General features: G+C 40.0%; 1 protein-coding gene across 3 annotated transcripts in view; it reads right to left on the bottom strand.

Moving 5' to 3' along the window:
* Positions 1-24,297, bottom strand: part of LOC131041269 (uncharacterized) — a 144,257-nt gene that overhangs the window by 69,060 nt on the left and 50,900 nt on the right. For all 3 annotated transcript variants that reach the window (XM_057974294.2, XM_057974296.2, XM_057974295.2), the window contains exon 2: positions 19,975-20,069. In XM_057974294.2, coding sequence (XP_057830277.1) covers positions 19,975-20,069 — 95 coding nt within the window. The remainder of the gene's footprint in view (positions 1-19,974; positions 20,070-24,297) is intronic.

Genomic DNA, 24,297 nt, shown 5'->3' with positions numbered 1-24,297 from the left:
TAGCTGAGGACGACAAGCTAAAGACCACCTTTGTGGTGGAAGATGAAGTCTATGCCTACAATCGGATGCCATTCGGGTTGTGCAACGCTCCCGCAACCTTCCAGAGGATAGTCCTTCACATCTTTGACAAGATGTCGGTGGGAAATTTTAAAGCCTTTTTGGATGACTAGTCGATTTTCAGTAGCGAAGACGCTCACTTGGTGGCGTTGAGAGAGTGCATGGAGCGATGCCGAAGGGCCAGGCTCGCCTTAAATCCACGGAAATGCTGGTTTATGGTACCACAAGGGAAGTTGTTGGGCCATAGGGTATGGGATCCCTATGTAGTTGACGAGCGACAGGGGTGGACATTTTGTGAACCACGTTATTAAACTCCTTACTACGGAATTCAAGATTTTCCATTCACTGTCTAGCACCTATTACCCGCGAGCCAATGGGCAGGCTGAGGCTACCAACAAGATTCTCGTGGGCGTAATCTACAAGTCGTGCGGTGTCGAGGGAGAAGACTGGGAAGAAAAATTACCTTCGGTCTTGTGGGCCTACCGCACAACCTACAAGGTGACCATCGACCAAACTCCGTTCCAACTCATGTACGGGCAAGAAGTTGTCGTGCCAGCAGAATTCATGGTGCCAAGCCTTCGCATTGCAGTGGAGAACAGACTCGGGGATATGGAGAGCCTGAGGGAGAGATTGTATGCCTTGAGCAAGCTGGACGAAAAAAGAATGATGGCACAATGGGCCACAGAAGCAACCCAGCAAAGACGGAAGGTCTGGCACGACAAGCATCTTAGGCGAATGAAGTTTACTCCGAGGCAATTAGTGTTGAAATTCAATGGGAGGAACGAAATCAAACCAGGAAAATTTAAAGTACGATGGCTAGGCCCCTTCAAGGTATGCGAGGTCAATGCCAACAGGGCGATTAAGTTGTGGATGCTCAACGGGAAGGAGATGTCAGACGCCGTCAATGGATCGAAATTAAAACAGTACCACGAACAGAGACGGGTGACCGATCCCGAATCCTCCCGAAGAAATAATCATCAACGAAAAAAAAATTGCACGGTCGTACGAGTCCGTACGACAAGTGACCGTACAGCCCCCAAAAAAGAAAGAAAAATTGTGTCGTACGGTGGAGAGGTCGTACGGTGGGGCCACGCGTCCACCGTGCAGTGGCGCGGTGGGGCAGATACCCCGCACGCCATATATACCCCGCAACGCCCAAATAGAAAAGAAAACCAAAACTAAATTGCAGACCCTGCCAACCATAAGGAAGGGGAAAAAAAAATCGTGGAGGAAGGAGATTGCACGTCGTACACCGTAAACCTGCAGGTCGTACACCGTACCAACACCGTAAGCCATACACAGTACGGCGAGAGCTGAAAGGGAAACGCTAGCAGTTGGAAGGAGTAAGTAGCAGGTGCAAGAAAGTTAAAGCTATAAAAGCAGATTAAGGAAATTAATCGGGGATCAATGGACACAAACAGGAATAAGGCGGATTGGAGAAAATGGTTGCAGCCGTTAGAAGACAAGTTATAGGGAGGGTGAAGAAATTCAAAATCAAGTGCAGACACAAGCAAGCGAGTTTTGCCATCTGGTGTGCGTATTGCAGGCAGCCTCAGGATGAGCAGCACTCAGAAAAGCAGGAAGCATAGTCCAAAAAATCAGTCGACAAAGGACAAGGAAGAGGTAACAGCGGACAATATTGTGTTTAAGGGTCTTAATGGAATAGACTGCAGGAATTGGTGGGCGAAGACACCTCACGACAACCCAATAAAGAAAAATCTTTGCCAGGCACAGGTACATTGGGTTGTCCAAATGCCAGTTTTTTGCATAAAAGATTTTGAGGTAGTTTTGCATGCCATGATTGGCACCTATGATAGACACCGCCACCAGTCTGTATTTGACTATCAGCACCAGCGGATAACTATTTCTTTCACGGCAAGCGAGTTCAGCAAGGTGTTTGGCATACCTGGGTTGAAAGGAAAAAAAAATTGATACTTCGCAGAAAATCACTACTGAAAACCATGCCACCTTGCTACAGTTGATGTTCCAGGAAAACCTCCCACAGGCAGAAAAAGATAGCCTCAAAAGTGTCGGTAAGAGTAGGGGGGTCAAGAAAACATTTTTGGCGAAGGGAGTATGGCGATGCTTGTTGTCTGTAGTAAAGAGTCGCCTTACAGGCGCTAGCCGCGCATCTGATATAGCGATCGCACAAATTGTGTTGATGAATGGGCAACACAATGGAGTGGTGTATGATTGGGCATCACTGCTGGCGGATAGGATGGACGAATTCATGACCCTCCGGTACAAGATATTTTACATGCCACATCACGCCATTGGGTTATTCCTCGATGCAATCCGCACACAAATCACCCCAGGCTCACAGCCATTGGAGCCACAAGGTCGTGTTGCACCGGACCAGCCGCCTATATTCTACTAGTCACATTTGGATGTCTTGGCACATGGTGCGGAGGCACATCTGGGCACTAAAAGGAAGAAGCCCACCATGTCAGAAACGGAGTCCGACACAGAAGAGTCTGACGCAGAGGAGGAGGATGCTAATAGTGGCAGGGAGGAATCCGCCGACACCTCCCAGGTGAGCGGAGGGAGTTTTCGGTTGGCAGGTAGAGGGGGTGACCAATTGCTGAAGAGGAGGTAATGGGATCGGTAGGCACGGAAGGGTCCGCACCAGCCAGTACTGTTCTAGCATCACACCAGGCTCGGGTCCAGTTTACACCAACACACTTACCAAAGACTTGTCAGTTGGCGGTGCCACGGTCATTTGGGACAGTCAGCGTAGTCACCACGGTGCCAGTACCTAGCTTTGGGCAGCCTCAGGTGACGATCGCTTTGACACCACCGAGAGTCGAGACCACAATAGGGATCGACTCTAGGGTGGCCTCAATTCACCAGGATGGGCCGGGTATCTTGGTGAGTGCGGGAGCTTCCATGGAGCAGGATGTGTCGGGTGTGCCAGGTTATATGCAGGAGGTAATGATGGAAGCAAGCGCTCTCCAGGATGACCTCAATGCCTGGTTGAGTCGTTACCAGCTCACAACCGTGGCACCTGTAGGGGAGGCCACTCTATCTCCATGCAGGGAGATGCATTCCCTGGATATCATTGATCTCGAGGAAGGGAGTTCTCCCAGTAGTAGGGCGCTTCAAAAGGCTGCTTCACCCTCGGCGGAGGTAGTAACCAGTCCTTACAGAGAGGAGGGGGTGCCTGTGGGAGTGCAGCAGGGTGCGGGAGAGTTTGAGCAGTTCATTGCCGAGATGACTCTAGGAGCACAGCAGCTTGTGACATTTGCGAGACTCCAGGAGGATGCTGCCATGGTCGAGCAGATGGAGAATTTGTTGACTTTTGCCCGCACAAGATGCAGAGAAGAGTTTGGGCGGTGTTTTGAGTCTATCGGGTGGCCTCAAACGGAGAACCTGGGGATGCTGGAGGCTTGGTGCCTCACTGAGGGGGTTGGCGAGACCCGGATGTAGTCCTTGTTGAGAGAGGTGGAGCAAGCCTTCCGCGAAGGCTATCTTGAGCTCCGGAGGGCACAACACATGGCATCCACAGCTGAGGCCTTGCGCGTAGTAGCAGTGACAGCTCGAGAGGAGCTGACTGCCAGGTTTCAGGAGGTTGAGGCTACCATGGCACAGACTCGGACAACAATGGACATTCTGGTAGCAGATAAGTCTGCCTTTGGTTATGCAGCTGGAAGAGGAAAGGGCATCCAGAGCTCGGTTAGAGACTCGATTGGTTAGTGCACTGGAGAGCGTGGACAAGAAGGATAAGGAGGTGTTGGAGGCAGCCTATGACTGCAATGGAGAGGCAGATGGTGGCAGAACGGGATCTGAAGAGGAGGACTGAGCAGGTGTACGAGCTATGTGGGCTCTTGGCTTCCACCACTACACCATCAGCGCCTTCTTCATCAGGGACGCCCTTTGCACCCCCTTAGTTTTTGATTTTGGGTTCTGTAGTAGCAATGTATTCTCCATTTTGTTGTAAGTCGTCTGGAGACGACCTTTCTTTTTTGGGGGGGATGATGTTGGCGGCAATATTGTATGAGAATAAAACTAGTTAATTAAATTGTATTTGTCTTTGTTAGTTCGGTAACCGAGGGATGGTAGTTACGGGTGCGATGGTTGGCCCTCGCATCCCCTCGGTACCTTTATATACCTTACCTTGGAAGGTAGCTTGTATGAACACACATGATTATGAATGGAATAGCATTTCTTATGTTTTATTCGATATCTATGGCATTATTATTCTGCATTGAGTGTTCTATCTGTATGTTCTAAACTGTTCACCCAGAGGGTAAACAAACTTCACTTTCTTATGCACATGCAAGAGTTCATAGCCACATTGTCCCAGTTTACCGTGACGTGCATGCATCAGCTGCTCCTAATGCAACGATGCAATCAAGACTCCATTCCCTTCTATGCTTTCCACAATACCAGCCAGCAACCTTTTGATCAATCTTTGTGGTGTTCATGCAAGAGTTTACGATCACAATTGAATGGCAGGCATGTTGCTCAAATGAAAGCCCTTCATACCATGCTTGCAATTGCTGCTAATGTGGCAGCCACTACTTGCGGTCCCCCAACCATGCTCCAAGTCTGAATTCCGCAACATCAAACCCGAGGAACCATACCCCCCACCCGAGGGACAAATTCTTCAGTTTGCTTGCAATGTGTGCTTAAAACCCAAAGATTTGACTTGTAGATATTGTTCAAAGCTAGAGATGATTTCCTTAAGTTCTAGGATTTGCTTTTGTTGCCCACCCTACACATTTAATCCCTAGTTGGCCTGTTATGTCGAAAATTTCACATCATCCCGGGAGTCCTTTATCTGTTGTAGTTCTTGAAAACCCTGATCAGTCGATAAACCTTTAGGTATCAAGTCTTGTGTATGTCCAAAAAGGGGCCCCACCCCACATTATAGGGATATCGTTATGTAACTTAAGTAAACCCATAAGCTTTGGTGTCGGTAAGTCTTGTCCCACTCGATATCCCAATCTCTGATAGTCTTGTGTTAGTGGGTCTCTCACAAATCATATATTGGCTGATCGCACTTTAGGGGTTTTTCTGCACACACTTTCTTTGTTCAGCAGTTCTCAAAGGACGCGACTATCCAATACTTCAATGGTAGCGATCCCAAAGCCGGTCACTTGCATTGTGACGTCAACGAAGTGCCTTTCCGTAATGAGAAATAAATAAGGCAATTAATAAAGGCTTTGTTTCAAATCCTAGAGCAATACAATAGCCGCCGAAACTCAAGAATTAATTGCTCCAGGTTTTCATGTATCTGTCAACCTTGCTCATGCCATTTGTGTTCGAGACTTATGGGAAGTTGGAAGAGGCACTCGAGTGGAAGCATAAAACCAGGTTCGAAAGTAGAAGCTCTCTTCGTTTAAATTGTTCAAATTTGCAATTTTCTTGTTGATAAAAAGTAGAAGCTTCTTAATTTAGCATTCATGAACTCCTACTTTCTTCACTACTCCATCTTGTTTTATCCCAACTTGAGCTTCCATCCTTTATTGGAAACCCTAGCAATTTTGCATTCAGTTTCAATGGCACCCAAACCCTCTCAACCCATAGAGAATAAATTGGAATACATTAAAGATACAAAAGTTGGCCCATTTACAATACATGATATTCAGAAGAGGTTGTGTAGTTCAGAAAAGTCTCCCATTTCGCGGAAGGTCATTGAATCTGCTTTATCCCAAGCCAGAAGCTACCCTTCTGTTGTTGCATGCCCAGAAATAGTCCCCTCCTGTGTGCAACATTACCACCCTGACTCTCAAGAAATTCGGGGTGCAAACCAAAACTTGATAGCCAAAATAGATGCAAACAACATATCTCTTGCACTACACCTTCCCAAGAAAGAAGGGGAGATAGATTTATCTTTTCAGTTAGGGTGGAAATACTTCCACAACCAAACAGATTAGTGCCTAGACACAATTGCTTAAGGCTGGTTGAAAGCTCCTCGACCTGGTAAATCTAGGTTGCCTTCCCGAATTAAAAGAGCTCTCCAGGGATGATATTGCTGATATTATTGTGCTGCTATGTCGTGTGGTCGGTAGGCCGAGCACGAAATTCTTTGAGGAATGGATGTGTTGGTTTGTTCTCACCATCTATGATGATAAAAATTAGATTGGCTGGGCAAAATTGATATGTGACTTCTTACATGAACAACTCATTAAAATTAATGACAGGAAGCAATTTCACTTGTGCTCTATGCTCTTCTATGTGATAGTTGCTGGGAGGATTTCTTGGCCAGGTGTGAGACAAGTTGGGAACCTTTATGATGCTGCCCCTATTTACAATTGTTTTCCCCAGTTGCAAAAAAGAGAGGGTATGAGGTATTTCTCTCACATCCATGACACTTTTCTCATGGCAGTCATTAAGGATATCGAAGGGAATCTTGAGAGAAGAATATCAGAGAAAGCCATAGCCCTAATTCAAACTTATGGCAGTTTCTATGTTCAATTTACGAGTTTCTCTTATCTGAGGGTCAGAGGTTATAAAAAAGCCCCACTGAAACTACCTAGGTATGCCTCTGATTATCTTGTGTTCTTAGAATTGTGCCGCTAGATGGCTTTTGTGAATATCAAATATGTTCAGATGAGAAAGAAGGGGTAATCTTTTCCTTTGAGCCTGTCCCATTTTTCTTGTAAAAATAATGAATCTGCAAAGTTCTCAAACAAGCTCCTAGCTGAGTTAGGTCTCCCTTCTCTGCCAATGAGAACCCATTTTGACAGTAAAGGTTATGTTAGAAAAAAAATTCTACAAAGCAACTCGCTATGTTCATGTGCCCAAGTTAGAGGATTTTTGGAAAGATTGCATCGATGAGAATGAAGTTTTCAGGAGAGGCTTTATGTGGCTAACCCTTAGCCAGATGCTTAATTTCAATGTTATTTCCTCTATTCCAGAAAATGTTATTGATGATTCAAACCTCGTCAACAGTTCATACCAAAATGCCAGCTTACCCCTTTTTCAATGGCCAGAAAATGAAGAAGAAATGGATATCAAAGGCAAGACTTCACAAGTCCTAGACAGGTCACAAGCATGGTTGGAGCGTGCAATTAAAAGTCATTCTAGTTACTCATCACAAAAGGGAACGCCCAAGGAGACCAGTACAATTGCTCAAGCTTCCCAGAGAGTGGTAGGGAAGCCAACATCAAAGATCAGTACGTCTCGAGCAAACTCGCAGCCTGGTGGAGATGATGACCCGCCTGAGAAGAACAAGAAATTGAAATCTGTTTGTGAAACAGGTTCTGTAACACCACCTAAGAAGAACAGGACATCTTTACAAATCAGTTCTAGCGAGGAAGACACTCAATTTCTTCACCAATTGGGAGAGCAAAACCCATTTGTTTCTTTGGTCGATGATGTAGATCCTCAAACTCCTCCTTCTGATGTTTCCTTGTTGACTCTTGCTACCACCATCAATACTTTGTCTGTCAAAAGTCCAGCAAACCCTTCATCCACCCCATGGCTGAAAAAGGCAATTGAGAAACAAAAGAAACAATATTCGCCAGCCACTGAAATCAAGATTGACACAGTAACACGCCTGCTACGAGAAACACCAAAACCGAAAAAGGCAAGGCGAATGGCCGGAATGATTGTGGATCCATAGACAAAGCACCATGTCTTAGAAATTGCTAATCCTAATGTGGATAAAACTGAGCAGGAAATCACTGAAGAGATGTTTAATATAAGCAAAATTAACATGGGGCCTGCGATAACAGAAGGAGATATTTATCATGCCAAGCATTCAATCACTATTTTGTCTAGGAGAACTAAAGTTGCAGAAAGGAAGAACCAAGAGCTCGCTCAATATGTAGATGCTCTTACTTCATCCGATCTGCTTGGTCAACTGAGAACCTCGCCACCAGCTCATCTTTTGGGGTATCCATCACTGAACTTATCGATTCTGATAAGTTGGAGACTATCAAGCGAACACAGGCCATAACAAAAGCAGTTGAAGGTTGGGCCAGCCAGGTAATTTTAAAAGGGTTGTCATTCATCGAGCATGGTCTAAGGAACTATGACACTGGATCAAATGATCAGTGTACATCAAGTCGAGTTACAAAGGACAAGGAAGGAAACTGGTAGATTAACTGCTGCCCTCCTGGAAATGCGAGAAGTTACCAAATTGCCGCAAAATATTTTTGTTTCATAACATATTATTGATAATTTTGATGTAGATAATGCCACCATTTGGACAGAAATGCTAGAATGGAAACAATATGTTACAAATGAATTCCAATCGCATCTCACTGCTTCTTTAGTCCAGAACACAAACCTTCGGCGAGACCTAAAAAGCGCCTTTGATACAATTGGTGTTAATATACTTAGTGATGACGGGAAGGAATTGCTAGCAAGAGAAATAGTAAGGAGAGCATTTCGCTAGAAGGTGGAAGATAGTCTTTCCACAGCTAACGTTGGATCCAAATCCCTTAAGCATTTGAAGGATGCGATGGTAGTTCCAAATCCCGAAATTTAGGATTTTCCTGGCAAAATGACTGAGGCGAGCCAGAAAATTGCTAAGTGGAGAATCAGGGTCGAAGCCACAATTGAACCTGCAACAAAAAAGATATCGCCAATTCTTTCCAACTTCAAGGCATACAAAAAAAGATTGAATCCACAGATGGCACGACAACAACAACAGGGCAATGTAACAAGTACAATAGTGGCAGGTCAAGAAATAACAGAAGATGACGTGGAGTTGAAAGACGAAGAAATAGATGGGGGCGTGGCAATTTAATTCTTAGCTTTAGATAGTTGTTTTGTTTCCAATCTTGGGTCATAAACTATTAGTCCTGGTGGACTGTTTATTTAATGGTTATGTTTAAGACTTTCTTGAAACGGATGTCTCCAAGAAGTCATTATGTTTGGTTAGTTTAAACTAAACTATTTAATGATGGATGGAACCATAGTTAGGGGTTCTGATTTTGGATACTAAAGGCATAACTTACAGTAGATAGTAATTTTGCAGATTTTATGAAAAACTGAATGGAATTCTATTTGGAAGAAACTTTGTGCTATTTCAGTTAGGATTCCAATCTATGTTTGATGCTATGATCAATGATTATATGTGAATGTTTCATTGGATGTTGTTAAATCAGTTCTTGATCCAGACTTTGTGTTGTGTGTAAGGATTGTTTTCTGAATGTGAATTTGCATCGGATATATTGCATGTTGTTGTTACCATTTCCTTTGTATGGAAATCATTCATTAGTAGAAATTTGTGTATCAATGCTGGTGGATGATTCGAATTTGAAGTTGTAATGATTGATATGTATACTTTGTTGTGGAGATCATGAGTAGTTGATTTTATCCAGTCTTTCTTTTATTTTGTAATGCTTGCCTTTCCTGCTTTCAGGTTAAAAGCACACCCCGAAAAACCCCAAATTTATATCATAAGAGGGAGATGTACCTCTAAAATTCAAAGGAAAGTTGCAGGAAAACAAGCAACTTCTCCAACTGTTGATTGATGGTTTGTTCCTTAGTTCGGGGCTAGGAGTCATATTGTTATATTTTAAGGGGAACAAAATTTGTTAACCAACGGCTTTAATTTTTATTTATAAGGAAACTTCCCCTTCTAGTTTGAAGAAAGGTTTACCCATATATGTCGTTTCATTTTGCATTGTCCTAAAAAAGAGGGTCAATAATGAAGTGATAGTGGAAGATTAATGTTCTAGTACACAATATTGTAGACCCCATGGTTTTAAGACAAAAAATTAAAATACTAACACCATTATTTTGATCATTCTGCAAGACTGAATTCATCAAACCCATCAGAACTATACATGCATCCTATATCACTCTATTGGAGATAATGATTGAGTTGCAAGAGATCTTGCAACTAACGATAAAGACACAAGGGCGGAATCAATAAACAAAGTCGAAAGTCAAATAAAGAGTTGAATATCAAAAAGTGGTGAAGAGCAACAATTTTCTTATATATAACAAATTCATAACCTTCATCATAGCCCATCTTTTTACAAAGATCAAATATGAGGACTTTGATAGTGCCATCCTTGAGGAGATATTGAATGCACCAATAGCATGTTCAGTCAAATTAAGATGGAGTTCAACAGAGACACTCCACCTTGTAGTTCTATGATGACCACATTGAGCTTATCATTCAATAAAAGTGGGAAAAGTTAAAAACCCCTTTGCATGTGGTGGCCTATGCACTAAACCTGGAGTGGTATGTGCAAAGGCTCCATCAACTTCACCCCATAGATAACAAGGAGGTTGAGAGAGGCTGCATTAAGGCCATTAAGATGTACAACATGGAGGAAACTGCATCCATTTGACATGAGTGAACACGAGAGAACTAAATGAGTTGGTGGTTGTATGAGCCTTTGTCATTGCTACACACTCTTATCATAGGTTTGTAGTTCCTTCGCTGCTAATAAGAACTGATCTATGTACAACTTTATTCAATCTATCAAGAAGAGCAAGCTTACCTATACTAGAGCTAAATAGCTTGCAGCCATAAACAATGCCTTGCATCACATTGATCACAAGACGTATCAAAATCCAGCAACACATTGCGATATAAAGTTGGAGGAGCCAACACAAATTCATGAGGATTATATTGTGCATAGATGGTTGTTAAGAATCTAACAGCAAGAGCTACACGAGTCTAAGTATTTTCAAGGATGAGGAGCATGCCACAACATTCACAGGTTTAAAGGAAACAAACAAAATCCATAGAATGGAGCGGAGCGGGGAGGAGAAGGGGAGTGATCAGGCCCAAAATTCAATTTTTTTGGGCGAGAGAACTGGTTCAGCAGCAAGACAGTATGCAGCAGGAGATTCAGGGAGCACTTTGGAAGGGGAGAGTTCAGATGGTAAGGAATCCGATGCTCATTTGGATTCGGGGGACCCAGGAGGGGGTCCCAGATCATGACAGGAGTAGATAGTAGCAGACAAGGTGAACGGTCAGGTTCAAAATTTAAATTTGGGAGGCGGCAAACCTGAAGCAGTTCTAGGACAGCAAGCGGCAAGCAATTCAGAGGATCCAGTGAAGGGAAAATAATCTAATGGGAAGGATCTCGAGACCCCTTCGAATTCAGGGGATCTAGAGGGGGGACCCAGATCGATTGGACACATTGGTAAATGGTCCTCTCTATTTGGGGTCAAACCCAAAGGTAAGTCGTCTTTGCCCCTAGTTAAAAATACTTTGAATGTTTCTTAGGGAAAGTTTGCCATCTCCATTCCAGACCAAATTATAGATCACAACATTGCTCAAATGGAAAATACTCTGATTGGCAAATTCTTTGGGACGAGACCGAACATTGAGGTTGTACGTGAATTTGTTAAGAGGAAATGGAATTTGAAAGGTCAGGTTGATGAGGTCGCTATGAACAAAGGATGCCTTTAATTTTCTTTCTCTTGTGAGGAGGATCGCAGAAATATCCTCTGCAACGGTACTTGGGCGATAGGCAAATATTTAATGTATATCCAGAAATGGTACCCTAATGTGGGAAGAGAGGATAAGTTTGTGGTCCAAGTTCCAGTTTGGATAAAGTTACCTGGGCTCCCTATGGAATATTGGGAGGAAGATGTGTTTGTTGGAATAGCCAATGCTTTCGGGGAGCTTATCGCCATTGATCCAGTTACAGCATCCAGAAGAAGACTTATTTATGCTAGAATCTGTGTAGGAGTTGGGCCCGAAACGGATATGCCAAAGGAAATAGAGATAGAATCAAAACTAGGCAAATGGATGCAGAATATTGTTTATGAATCAATCCCTTTTGCATGCTTTCACTGTAAGAAAGTTGGGCACTGGGCTAAAAAATGCCCAAGTAATGTGGTCAAATCTCAATCCCAAACTAAAGTGTGGAAAAAAGTGGATAGCTCTTTGAAAGCATCGCCTTCTGATGGACTGGATCAAGAGAAACAATCCCAGGTAGGAAGGACAGAGGAGGTGTTAGTCAGAGAGTTGGGAAATGAAACGAATAAAGGAGATAATGATAAGATCTCCCATCAGGAAAAGGAGCACGAGAATAGTGGAAAGGATTCAAATGATGGACAAAGAGAGTCACAAGTCAGCAGTCAAAATAAGGAAAAGGATAAGACAGAACAAAATTTAGATCAGAATGAGAAAAGGAATAACGGTCAGATGGATAAGGGAGTTAGTCAATCCAAAGATAACAAAGAGGAGGGAGACAATTTTAACTCAGTATCAAAATCATCTGAGTCAGAAAATGGAGCAGGTTGGATCCAAGATGCACAACCTGATAATATCTTTGAACAAGGGCTATCGGAGATTTCATTAGCCTCTCCAGCTTAGGTAAAGTTGACTTTTCTGGAGGAAAATGAACCAAGATGGGGAGATGAGGAAGACATCAAAAAGGCATTGGGAAAGAGTGAGTCAAAGCAGGAAGAAGAAGAAGTAATGGAGGATAAAAGAAAGAACAGGAACAAAAAAAAGAATAATAACGGCAACAACAATAATACATCCACCAGAAATACCAGAAGTAGACTAGGGGATGTGGGAGCTCAGCATACTTCTCTAGGAAGATACTCAAACACAAAGAAGAGGACCATGGAAACAAGAAAGAATATAGCAGACGGGACTCACAGAACCATCGTTGAGGCGGGTATTTCTAAAAAACCATGAAGAGAATCTCCTGGAATATTCGAGGATTGAATAATCCTCACAAACATGATTTAATTAAAAGTATGATTAGAGACAAAAACCCGGATATTTTTTTGATTCAAGAAACTAAAATGTCTAAGGATAAGGTTGAAGGCTTGAAAATGTTTAGTAATGGAGGAGTTAGTGGTGGTAGTTCAGAAGGAACTTCGGGAGGTATTGTTACTTTCTGGAATAAAAATAATGTAGAGGGAGAAATGCTGATTTAGAACAACAATCTGGCTTGTATTAGATTTAAGCATTTGAAAGAGGGTGCTTCATGGGTCTTAACTAATGTGTATGCCCCTAACACTAAGACTGGCAGAAGTGATTTTTGGAAAAAGTTGTCCTTGTTTAGAAGTAGGTTTGCTGAAGATGGGTGGATGATTATGCAGGACTTCAATACCCCTTTGAGGAAAATGAGAAAAAGGGAGGGAGCCAAACCAATCTGGACAGTAGATTTGATTTAATGGACTTCATCAATAATAATGCTCTCCATGACCTGGATTTGCAAGGAGTTAAATACACCTGGACTAATAGAAGGAGCGGTGAGGACTTAATTCAAGTCAGGCTTGATAGAGCTCTTATTTCTCTGGATAGGTTTAATGTTTACTTTTGTTCTTTATCAGTTCACATAAGGGCAGGGTCGGATCACTATCCTATATCCTTCACGACTGATGCCAAAAAGGGAAGAAGACACTTCCCTTATAGATTTGAGAGAATGTGGACTAAACACCCGGATATGGAAAGCAAAATCAAGGAATGGTGGCAGGTTAGAATTGAAGGTAATGCTATGAATAAGGTGGTCAAAAAGTTGAAGTTTGTGAAGATTAAGTTAAAAGGTGGAATAAGGAATCCTTTGGGAACATCTTTGTTTCTAAAGCCACCATTCTCTTAGATCTGAAAGATATACAGGATGAGATTCAGAATAATGGCTATACTAAGCTATCGAGAGATGTTGAAGATGAGATTCTTATGAAATATCATGACATAACAGCAAAAGAAGAAACTTTTTGGAAACAAAGGTCAAGAAATGTTTAGTTGAAGGAAGGGGACAGAAATACTAAATACTTTCATATGTCTACTTTAAAACACAAGGCCATCAATAGGATATCACAGATTAAAATTAATGGTACAATTGTTGAAGATGAAGAATCTATGAGGAAGGCTGCCATGGAGTTTTTCTCCAACCTCCTTTCTAAGGATCAGAATTTGGATCTGCAAGCTCAAAAGGACCTAATGGATTGTGTCCCCTCTATCTTGGATGCGGATCAGAACTAATATCTAACTGCTATCCCATCCAATGATGAGATTCTGAAAGCTGTCAACTCCTTTGAAGGTAACAAGGCCCCGGGCCCGAATGGTTTTCCCATGTTCTTTTTTCAAATGTACTGGCATATTGTTGGAGATGATGTTTCCAGAGCTGTGAAAGAGTTTTTTGGTGCTAGAAGAATTTTGAAAGAATTAAATGGCACTTTTATTGCCCTTATTCCCAAAAAGATGGGAGTCGATTCCATGGATCTATTCAGACCTATAAGCCTTTGCAACTCTTTGTACAAGATCATCTCTAAAGTTCTGACTTCTAGAATCTTGAAGCTGCTTCCCTCTATCATTTCTCCCCAACAAAGTGGCTTTGCCCCTAGGAGACAAATCTTGGATTCGGTAATTTTGGTCCATGAAAACATTCACTCTCTTTCCAGTGCTAAAAAAGAAGGCTTTCTTTTGAAGCTTGACTTATCCAAAGCCTATGATAGAGTGGACTGGGATTTTATGATGGATGTTCTCTCGGCTTTTGGTTTTTGCTCTAGAAGTATCAGTCTTATTCTGCAATTAGTCTCTTCTACTTCTTTGTCTGTCTTAATCAATGGGTCTCCTTCCCCCTTCTTCAAGTCCTCAAGGGGTCTCAGACAGGGGGATCCTCTATCCCCAGTTATTTTTATTATCATGGCGGAATGTCTAGGGAGATGCATTGGAAAGCTTGTTGAGAAGGGAGAATTTTGTGGGTTGAAACCATCTTCAGCGGATCAAGTCTGCTCCCATCAGCAATTTGTGGATGATTCTACTATTATGGGGAAGGTTTCAGTGCAAGATTATAGGAGTTTAAAGAAAGCATTGGATAGTTATGGGACAGCTACAGGGCAACTAATTAATTGGTCTAAAAGATTTGTTTATTTCATCAATACTCAGGAAAGAAGACATATAAAAATAAGCAACATTTTGGGGTGTCAATTGGGAAATCTTCCTGCTTCCTATTTGGGGCTCCCTTTATGTCAAGATCCTCCTGATACTTTCTGGGGAGCTCTTGTGGATAAATTTCATAAGTTAGCGGGTTGGAAAGGTTCTCTTCTCAACCAAGCAGGTCAGGTTCAGCTTTTGAAATCTACTCTTTAGAGTATTCCTCTTTATGCCATCAGCCTTTTCAGAATTTCTGCCAAGTTTGCAGAGGCTACTGAAAAAATTCAAATAACTTTTCTGTGGACAAGGGTCGAGGAGAAGAAGAGAATGAATCTGATTGCGTGGGATAAGGTTTGTAAACCTATAAGAAAGGGAGGTCTTGGTCTTAGAAGAATAAGAGACATGAATGAGTTTCTTATGGCTAAGCAGATTTGGAGAGGTTATAACACCCAAGGAGAATGGAAACTGATATGGGACAACAAGTATAAAAGACAATATCCTACTCTTCTAAGCTTCCTCAATGCGGAAGATATCCCAATTGGCTCTAATATCTGGAAAAATGTTTCAAGAACAAGAGATCTAATTGCCAAAGGTGTGAAATGGAAGATGGGGAAAGGAAACCTCATTAAATTCTGGGAAGATTCCTGGTTGCTTGACTCCCCGTTGAGTTAAAGTCCTGACTGGGGTAAATTTCAAAATCAGTGCAAGGAAAAATAAGGCTCTATGGTGGGTGACTACTGAGATGATGGACAGTGGAAGGAATTATCCCAAGTTGATCCCTCCCTTGGTAATCTGAACAAAATTATGAACTCCATGGTGGTGGTGGATGATGAAGATCAACTAATCAGGAAACTTACAGCAAATAGTAAATTTTTTGTGGCCTCTCTTTATAACCAGCAATTTTCTAAGGTGGAGAGTCCTTGCTGGGCTAAGGCTTGGGTGAAAGGCCTAATTCCTAAAATTAATATTTTTTTCTGGACTGCCCTTCAAGATAAAATTCTAACTATTGATAACCTTAGAAAAAGAGGTATTTGCATGCCTAGTGTTTGTTTTCTTTGTATGCAGAATGAGGAGACCATTAACCACTTGTTCTTTCATTGTCCCTTCTCTACTGATATCTGGGGAAGATGTTTGGATCGCTTCAATATCAGTTGGAGTTTCCGGCAATTAGTTCAAGAGGTTTTTAATTTTGGCATCACCCCTCAAGGAATAAGTCTACAATTTTGTTATGGAAATTGGCTTTACCCCATATCTGCTGGGGAATATGGAAAGAGAGAAATGAAAGAGTGTTCAGAGAGAGGGTGTCTAAGGCTCAAATTGTTTTTGAGAAAATCAAACGAAACATAGTGGAAAATATTAATATCATAAGTGGTATTGCTAATCCCCAAGATAAGGATGATCAAATTATCTTCAAGAACTGGAGATTAAAGAGACGAGACTTCTTTCAGACTAATCCTAGAGAAAGTGTGAAATGGGAATGTCCTCCCAATGGTTGGATGAAAATCAACTTTGATGGCGCTTCAAAGGGTAACCCTGGTAATGCGGGATGTGGAGTGGTCTTAAGGGATGAATGGGGAAAATGCAAGATCATTAAATGCATAACTATAGGAAATCAAACTAATCATGTTGCTGAGGCTATGGCAGCTTATCATGGGATGGTACTTGCAAAGGAAGCCAATTGCACCAGAGTCTGGTGTGAAGGAGACTCTTTGAATATCATAAACTGTTTGAATAAAGTGTTCCCGCCTTCTTGGTCAATAAACAATGCAATTAAAGCAGCGAAGAAAATAAGTGACACATTTGATATGTGTGTTTTCACACACGTGTACAGGGAAGCTAACTCGTGTTCTGACTGGGCAGCCAACCTGGCCTGCCGAACTGAGGAAATCATTATAATATTAATGGTGAGCGAACTTGCGTGTGCGGCGAAATCCTTGTTCGATTTGGACCGTATCCAGATGAGGCAACGTGGCATCATCAATCATAATTCCTCAATGCTTCTTCCACTTATTTCGATGAAGACTTACAGCGGCGGTGATGAGCATAAATTTAAGTGTCTTATCACATTAACTGGGCACGGATTCAGGGTTGGTTTTTAGGGCAATAATAGAAACTAGAGAAGAAAAATCAGAGCAGAGAGTAGGAAATCCAATGACTATGAAGGAAAATGGGAGGGAACAAAAAAAGGTTTGAACCAACCTCATGTCCGGATTGGAAGAAGAACAGAGAGGTTTGGGAGATTCTACAGGAGGGGGGTTTAAGTGTGTTTATGGAGAGGCTTAGTGGTAAAGACCCAACAGTCACTAAGCACTTTATAAAGAATTGAAAGAGTGGCAAAGTTTTGGTGGGCACCGAGATGATGACAATGGATGAAGAGATTATTGCAGAAGCCACGGGGATGGCGACAGAGGGCATTAAATTCTATAGAGATTGTAGTGTCTCTGATAAGGCAGCGGACAAATTTCCTGTCACGGATGGCGAGAAGAAGAAAATGGTGAAGGTCGACAACTCCTATCACTCCCCAAAACGCATTTGTAGGCCATGGAGGTTCGTTTTGTTTGCTACAATTACCTACATTACACTGGATGGGAGATTTACGAGAGCTTACGGGCACCATTTTGTGCTGCTCAACCATTTTCGCAATGGTGAAAAGGTAAGCTTGCCCTATTATCTTGCTTGTTCCATGGACCACACAATTAAAGAAATGCAAAAAGACCCTAAGAGCGACCATGCTCTTCATCAGGGTCTTATGGTTCTTGTGTATAAATTGTTGAAAGGGAAATGCATTGATAAACCTATTAGAGGTAAAAATGCAAGGGATGAGGAAACGGAGAGTGAGGATAGTGGTTTTAACTTCGACTCGAAAACAGAAGGTGAGTCGGAGGAGTTAAGCAGAAAGGGGAGGAACAAGAGGAAGAGAAAGAGGATAGTGGTTGATTTTGATATCTCGGATTCCGAGGATGAGTCCTTCGATGGAAAATTCATCAAAAGCAATAAAGGTAAAGGGACCGGAAAACAAACTCAGAGGAAGAATAACATCAGCAAGGGAGGTAACAAAGATATAAATCAAATTTTGATTGCTACTGATGAGGAAGCAGAGGAGGATAAAAATGACAATGTGCAGGGTAAGGAGGGGGATGATATCCCGGTTGTGGGTAGTAACGAGGATTTGAATACTCAAGGTTTGCAGAAAGATGACCAAGAGGATAAAAGGGGAAAACCTAGTGATTGTGTTGGGGATAATGAGAGTATTAAGGGATTTTGTGATATAGTCAGCATAATGGTGAAAGACATAGGTAGCCTAAAGAATGATATGAATGTTATCAAAAAAGCCACGATAGGTGACAAACCTCTATCTGAAAACGTTAAAGAATTGGCGGTGGCAATCAACAATGTTGAAGCCATTGAAAACATGGTGAGTAAAATTCTTGAAACTGAAAAGAAGGTTAAGGAGATGGAAGGAAATAAAGATGCGAATGGGCTGGAAATTGCTATGAATAATCTGGGCAACAGAGAAGACAGGATGGAACTAACTGTGAAGAAGATAGCCGAACAGAACTTCCAGATTCTCAAAGCCTCTATGGACAATATGAACATTTTGATTAATAGATTTGATAACATCAAAGATAAAAAGGGCGACAAGGACCAATTGGATAAAAAAGGTCATGAGAAGAGGACTAGAGCCAACACCAGGAATCACGGTGACATCAAGGGACGAGAGCTGGATGATTTGAAGACCTCTGTGAACAACATGAAGCAAATGGTGGTTCACGTTGAAGACATTATGAAAAATATCCAGTTGTCTCGGTCTCGGTCTTTGTCTTTGTCTTTGTGCTGTCCTTTTGCTTTCTTTTTGTTGTCTTATTGCGGATCTTTATGTTATGTGTTTTGAGATCCCTTTTTGCTTCGGGTGGGATCAATTTTTGTTGATGGAGTGATCAGGCACGGTTCTTTTAAGCTCTAATGCTCTCTCTTTTTCCTGATATGTAAAAGGTTCGGGTTCCTTTCAAAAACCTGTTTTTACTTAATCAAAACATTCACATCAAACAACTAGTTAGATTAGCCATTGTAATTAGTGTGTTACTATATATTTTGCACTTTATATCTTTAACTTGATAGATAAAAAAAATATTAAACCACAAATGCTTGTTCTTGACCACTCGATCAATTGATTGTCAAATTGTCAAACTTTGTACAATTTCAATTTGTCTTATCCATATTGTTTGCAACTTCTTTTATTGTGTTTTGAAATTATTTTTTCATATGATTTTTAATAGGACCTCCCCACACACAACTGTCCCCCATGCCCCAAATCTTCAAAGTTCTTAAAAAAATTGTGTCACAAAACCATGACCCCTTATCCCCAACACTTGAAAAAACACTAGTATGAACACAACTTCGTAGGAACAAGGTTGATAAAAATTTCTCTAATAAATATTTTTGAGCATCAGCAAATCATCTTCCCCTATCATATGAAGATATTCCATATTATAATTCAGATCAATGAAAAATATGTGAATAACAAGTACTGCAACAATATATGAAGCACAGTGTTCAATTCAGTGTCATTCTGGTGATATTATCCCAAGAAAGCATGTTTACTAGTGTCATAACATGGACAAGGTGGGAAGCAATACTTAAAATAATCTACATATAAAACAGAAAAAACATCTTCCATTTGCCTGAAGACTACGCTGAGATGCAAGAAGAAAGGGCTTCGTACAAGAAATGAAGTGACTAAAATTCCCAGACTTGATAGATATCACACATATGATAAAAACCATACAAATGATTCTCATATGGATCTTTTAAAGGAAAGGGTGTTCCTTTAACTATGTTGAGATGCAAAAAAGAAAGGGCTTCATACAAGAAGCCAAGAGACTAAAATTCCCTGATTTAGATGAATACCATGCATATAATAGAAACCATATGAATGATTCTCATATGGATTTTTTAAAGGAAAGTGTATTCCTATAAGTTCACATATATGAAAATTATAACCAGTGATACTAGTGATATTCAGATCTAAACAGAAAGGAAATCAGAAAGAGTTATATCAATTCTTTTGGTAATCTAAAACGAATTTCTGCATCGTATACACAACCTGTAAAATAATAAAATTCAATTACTCACAAGAGTCAAATGGAGCTTACTCTGTGACAGTGTGATTAATTGAAGTAACAGCCTCATTGTTATGATAAGTATACGGGCTGTCTGGAAGTTTGGAAGCTTTCACTGAATTCCACATCTGCAAATGAGTGAAAACAGCATTATTTTCATTTTTCAGTACAACCAGCAAGCTACTTAAAGACATTGGACCTTGACAAGAGATCTAGAAAACAATCAAAACAATTATGAGACACTAGGTGCATCAAAAGCAATAACATTGTAAAAATATTCATACAAAAATATCTTATGCTTGAAATTCATTTATTTTTCAGTCTCAAAATAGATTTACATCGACTGCTTTATTTTAAAAACGGTATTAAGTTTAAATATCAAAGAGTGACAAATTGTCTAAGTTTGAAAAGAAAACACAAACAGAGATTGTAAGAAAATAATAACCAGCAAAGAAAAACCACAAATATTTTCATCCTATTCCCAAGAAGTCCATCTAGAATATCATAAGAGAGCATCCATTAAAATATCTTCTTTATTATTACATGGGGATCAATTCTAAATGTTAGAAAGGAAAAAGGGAAAAATAAAAAAGAATTTGTGTTTCAAAAGAAAAACCCAGTAGAGATCATAAGGAAAAAGTAACTGGTAAAGAAAAACAACAAACTGTAAGATTAAATTTCCAAGATGCCCATCTAGAATAATGTGACACAAAATCCCTAACAATATTGAGCATTCATAAAACAAAAGACTGTACAGAAAAATGTTTGCCAAGCTAAGGATCAGCCCCCAACCACTGAGTATAAAGTTAAGGCATTTAACTATATAAAATACCCAAGTTAATAACCAAACTGAACGGGATGTTTCCCTATAGTAAGGAGTATCTCTTTATATAAGAAAATGGTTCAACCATGCACTTAACTTCCTATATTTCTATGACAATTCTTGAACAATACCCCATAGCTAACCTAAATATGAAAAACTAAAATATGACTAACACTTGTGCAAATTATCATAGATTCTCATTTACATTTTATTGCTAATTGTGAGTTTTCCTCAGCAGAGGCTGGTCAAGAATCAACACTGAATAAAAGAACTTTCCAGAGTAATACTTATCCCTGGGTACTAAATGTTTCTGGACTTAACTGTGTGATACTTTTTCAATCAATGTTCTGGATCACACTAAATGATCCATCATCAGGATTTAGAGAGCAAGAGAAGAGAATGTAAAATGGTAAATTGTAGACCATGGCTAACTAAATGTAGAAAAATTCAATACCCAATATATGGACTGGAAATTTAACATCTTTTAAAGTTATCCCTCATAAAATACATAATGAGAAAGCCTCTTAGGTTTCATCTGTAAAGTGTTCTAAACAACACTTCGAAATGTCTACCATTGCTAAATCACAAACATAGGTTGTAGTTAAAAAAAATTACAAAACCAAACTTTAAAGATATATTTGTAGAGAATGGATCACATCACAGTCCAGAAAAATAACTTTCCAATATATATATATATATATATGATCTCTAGGCAACATTTGTGTAATTAATCACAATCATGAAAACTACCTCCCAAGCAATGAATCTACCAGTACCAGCCACAATGGGTAAATGAAGATTTTGCAATCTCTTATAGTCTCTGTAATCTTTCACAATTTCCCACAATATTTGTTATCTTTTCAGGATGGATTGGCAATAAGTCAATAACTAACTTCAAGGATTCTTGTTGACTTCTAAACATTATCCAACATACAACAAACCATCAAAGAGGATATTTAGGATATTTATTATTGCTTGAGCCTTATTAAAATTCAGAACATGGTAAGCAGATTTTCAGTATGGATTGACATTAAGTCAATAACTAATTTCAAGGATTCTTGTTGACTTCTAAACATTATCCAACGTACAACAAACCAATCAAAGAGGATATTTATTATAGCTCAAGCCTTATTAAAATTCAGACCATGGTAAGCAGATTATACCCTTAGAAAACTAATCCTAAGACCTAAGCATAATAACAATCAAACAAACTACTGAAAATAAAAACAACAAACACTTTTTAAAAACTGTCATTTATTATTCTGAAAGTGAATGACATTCAAGTGTTGTTCTTCTTCTATATGCTATATTTTTCCTTATTGCTAAGTTAGGTGCCCGAGATCTCTTTTATAGACTAAGATAATCTTCTGGGCTTTACAAAAGCTAAATAAAAAATAGAAGACAAAGTGCTTTATTCTAGAAACAAAAACAACTTATTTTCATGAATTTAGAATTCCACTAAATATGCATTAATGCTAGAAAAGTTAGAAGAGTCTACTGTTAAGCTAAAAATAGACAACTAAAACTTAAAGCTGCTTTCAGCACCCAGTTAATACTCCCTCTTTGTGAGGAAGGTGTTCATGAAACAGCCATGATTCAAGTCGTCCCGATGAAGGCAAGCCTAAATCATGCAGTCCCCAACATATACATTGAAATCACACAAGTAAGGAAAACTAAAATGAGCAGAAAACAATGTAATTTATTATTATCACAAATGGAAGATTATATAATATGGTGATCTACGAAGGGATGTCTTCACTAATGATATACATAGAATTACAAGACTCGATACCTTGATCAGCTCTCACACTTGAAAACTCTAAACTCATACCCTAATGACTTCTAAAAATCCCTACTTGATCCAGCACTCAACTTGTTAAAACTGAAATTCACATCTCTTATCTACCATACATAAAATCATTTGGGTGCCAAAGCTACACCTATCGCATTCAAAGTCATCTACTCTAGCATTTGAACTTAACTACTCTGTCGACTACATTAAAGGCATTATTCAAAATTTCCCACTAACCATAATGGGACATTCAACTGCATATGTGTACGTGTGAGCAACAACCATTGTGCCTGTAATTGCCTTCCCGAAATACACTCCATCACACTTATGCTCCATACTACCAACATGTAAATTCCTCCAACCTCCAAGTATTTACACAATCACGTGTGCACTATTATACCCATACAAAAATTCCATATTGTGTCAAGTTTGTCATGATCAAGTCTTGAGCAATCTTTATTGACTTGTTATCTTCTTGTTCTTTCCAACCCCTTGTAGAATCATAAAATTAGGCTCTCAAGGACATCAATCTTAACGGAAAAAAGGAGGCCTACAAATCCAAAATTTTGATGTCATGAAGACAAATTATAGGTGTGTATCCAAGAACATCAACACACCAATGTTAGATATGATGATAATGTTCAAATGCATACACAAGAGAAGGCACAGACCTCATTGATAATGTTCCAATACGCATCAATACAAAAAGCTAGAGTGCAGGAGCATCTAAGATTGAAATCACACGATTCTATGACGAAGGTGGACTTTTAAAAAAAAATCAAGTGTAATGTATGGACATATGCTAATACAAGGATCAAGGGTAGGCATGGTCAAAAGGGCATATTTCAACAAAATACCAAAATTACTTATTTGAAGGCACATGATGAGTGTATAGGCACGTGTGAACAAATGGGCATGCATGTCAGCAAGCAAAGAGTTTTTGTTGAAAATTGACTCTATCTTGAGGAATGTGCCAATACAAAGGATCATCTCTTCCTTTTATTTAAAGTCTGCAGGAGTAATGTAGAAGTGCACTAGAGATATCAAGCGCATTTGGAAAACAAAAGGCACACATGTGGGGTCTGATGTGTGCTTCTTCAAGAATGTCTGATCTAATGCTTTAAATTTAAATAAAGAATTGCCCATGTGTAAAGACGCACACAACAAGGAAGATATGAAATTTTCCAAATGCAAACACCTGTGGATGCACTCTAGAAGACAAATGTTGAAAATATTTTGAATGGTGTTTAGGTGTGCACCTAGACTATGGTGAACACCAATATAAAGGCACACAAAATTAGTTTGAAATTTTAAAATTTTGTCCCAATGGTAAGGCTCATGTCTCATGACAGAGACACACCTATACAAGGTGTCACATTTTTTCAGCAATGCAACAATCATTAAAAATTTAATGATTGTTATGTTTGGCCAACTTAACTCGATGAAAGGAGGTGTTCCTAATAGAAAGCTCTTATTTGAGGATTCAAACACTTATTTACAGACACAAGTGAAAGCGTTGTGAAAAGCAAATCAGTTCTAAGAAGAAATTATCTATAAATATCAATGAAATTCCACCATAACATGGAATCTAATAAAAGTGTTAGGGATAAATAGCTTATGTTAGTAAGAATAATAGTTATAATTGTGTTTATGTTGTGTTATAGTTATGTTGCGTCGCCGAGAGGTTCCCGTCGGGTAGTTGGGAGTTGGTGACGGTTGGCAACTTGGCCAACCGTCGGGT

The sequence above is a fragment of the Cryptomeria japonica genome, chromosome 6 (genome assembly GCF_030272615.1).
Source record: "Cryptomeria japonica chromosome 6, Sugi_1.0, whole genome shotgun sequence".
NCBI lineage: Eukaryota > Viridiplantae > Streptophyta > Pinopsida > Cupressales > Cupressaceae > Cryptomeria > Cryptomeria japonica.
This window is presented reverse-complemented; position numbering and strand designations above follow the sequence as displayed.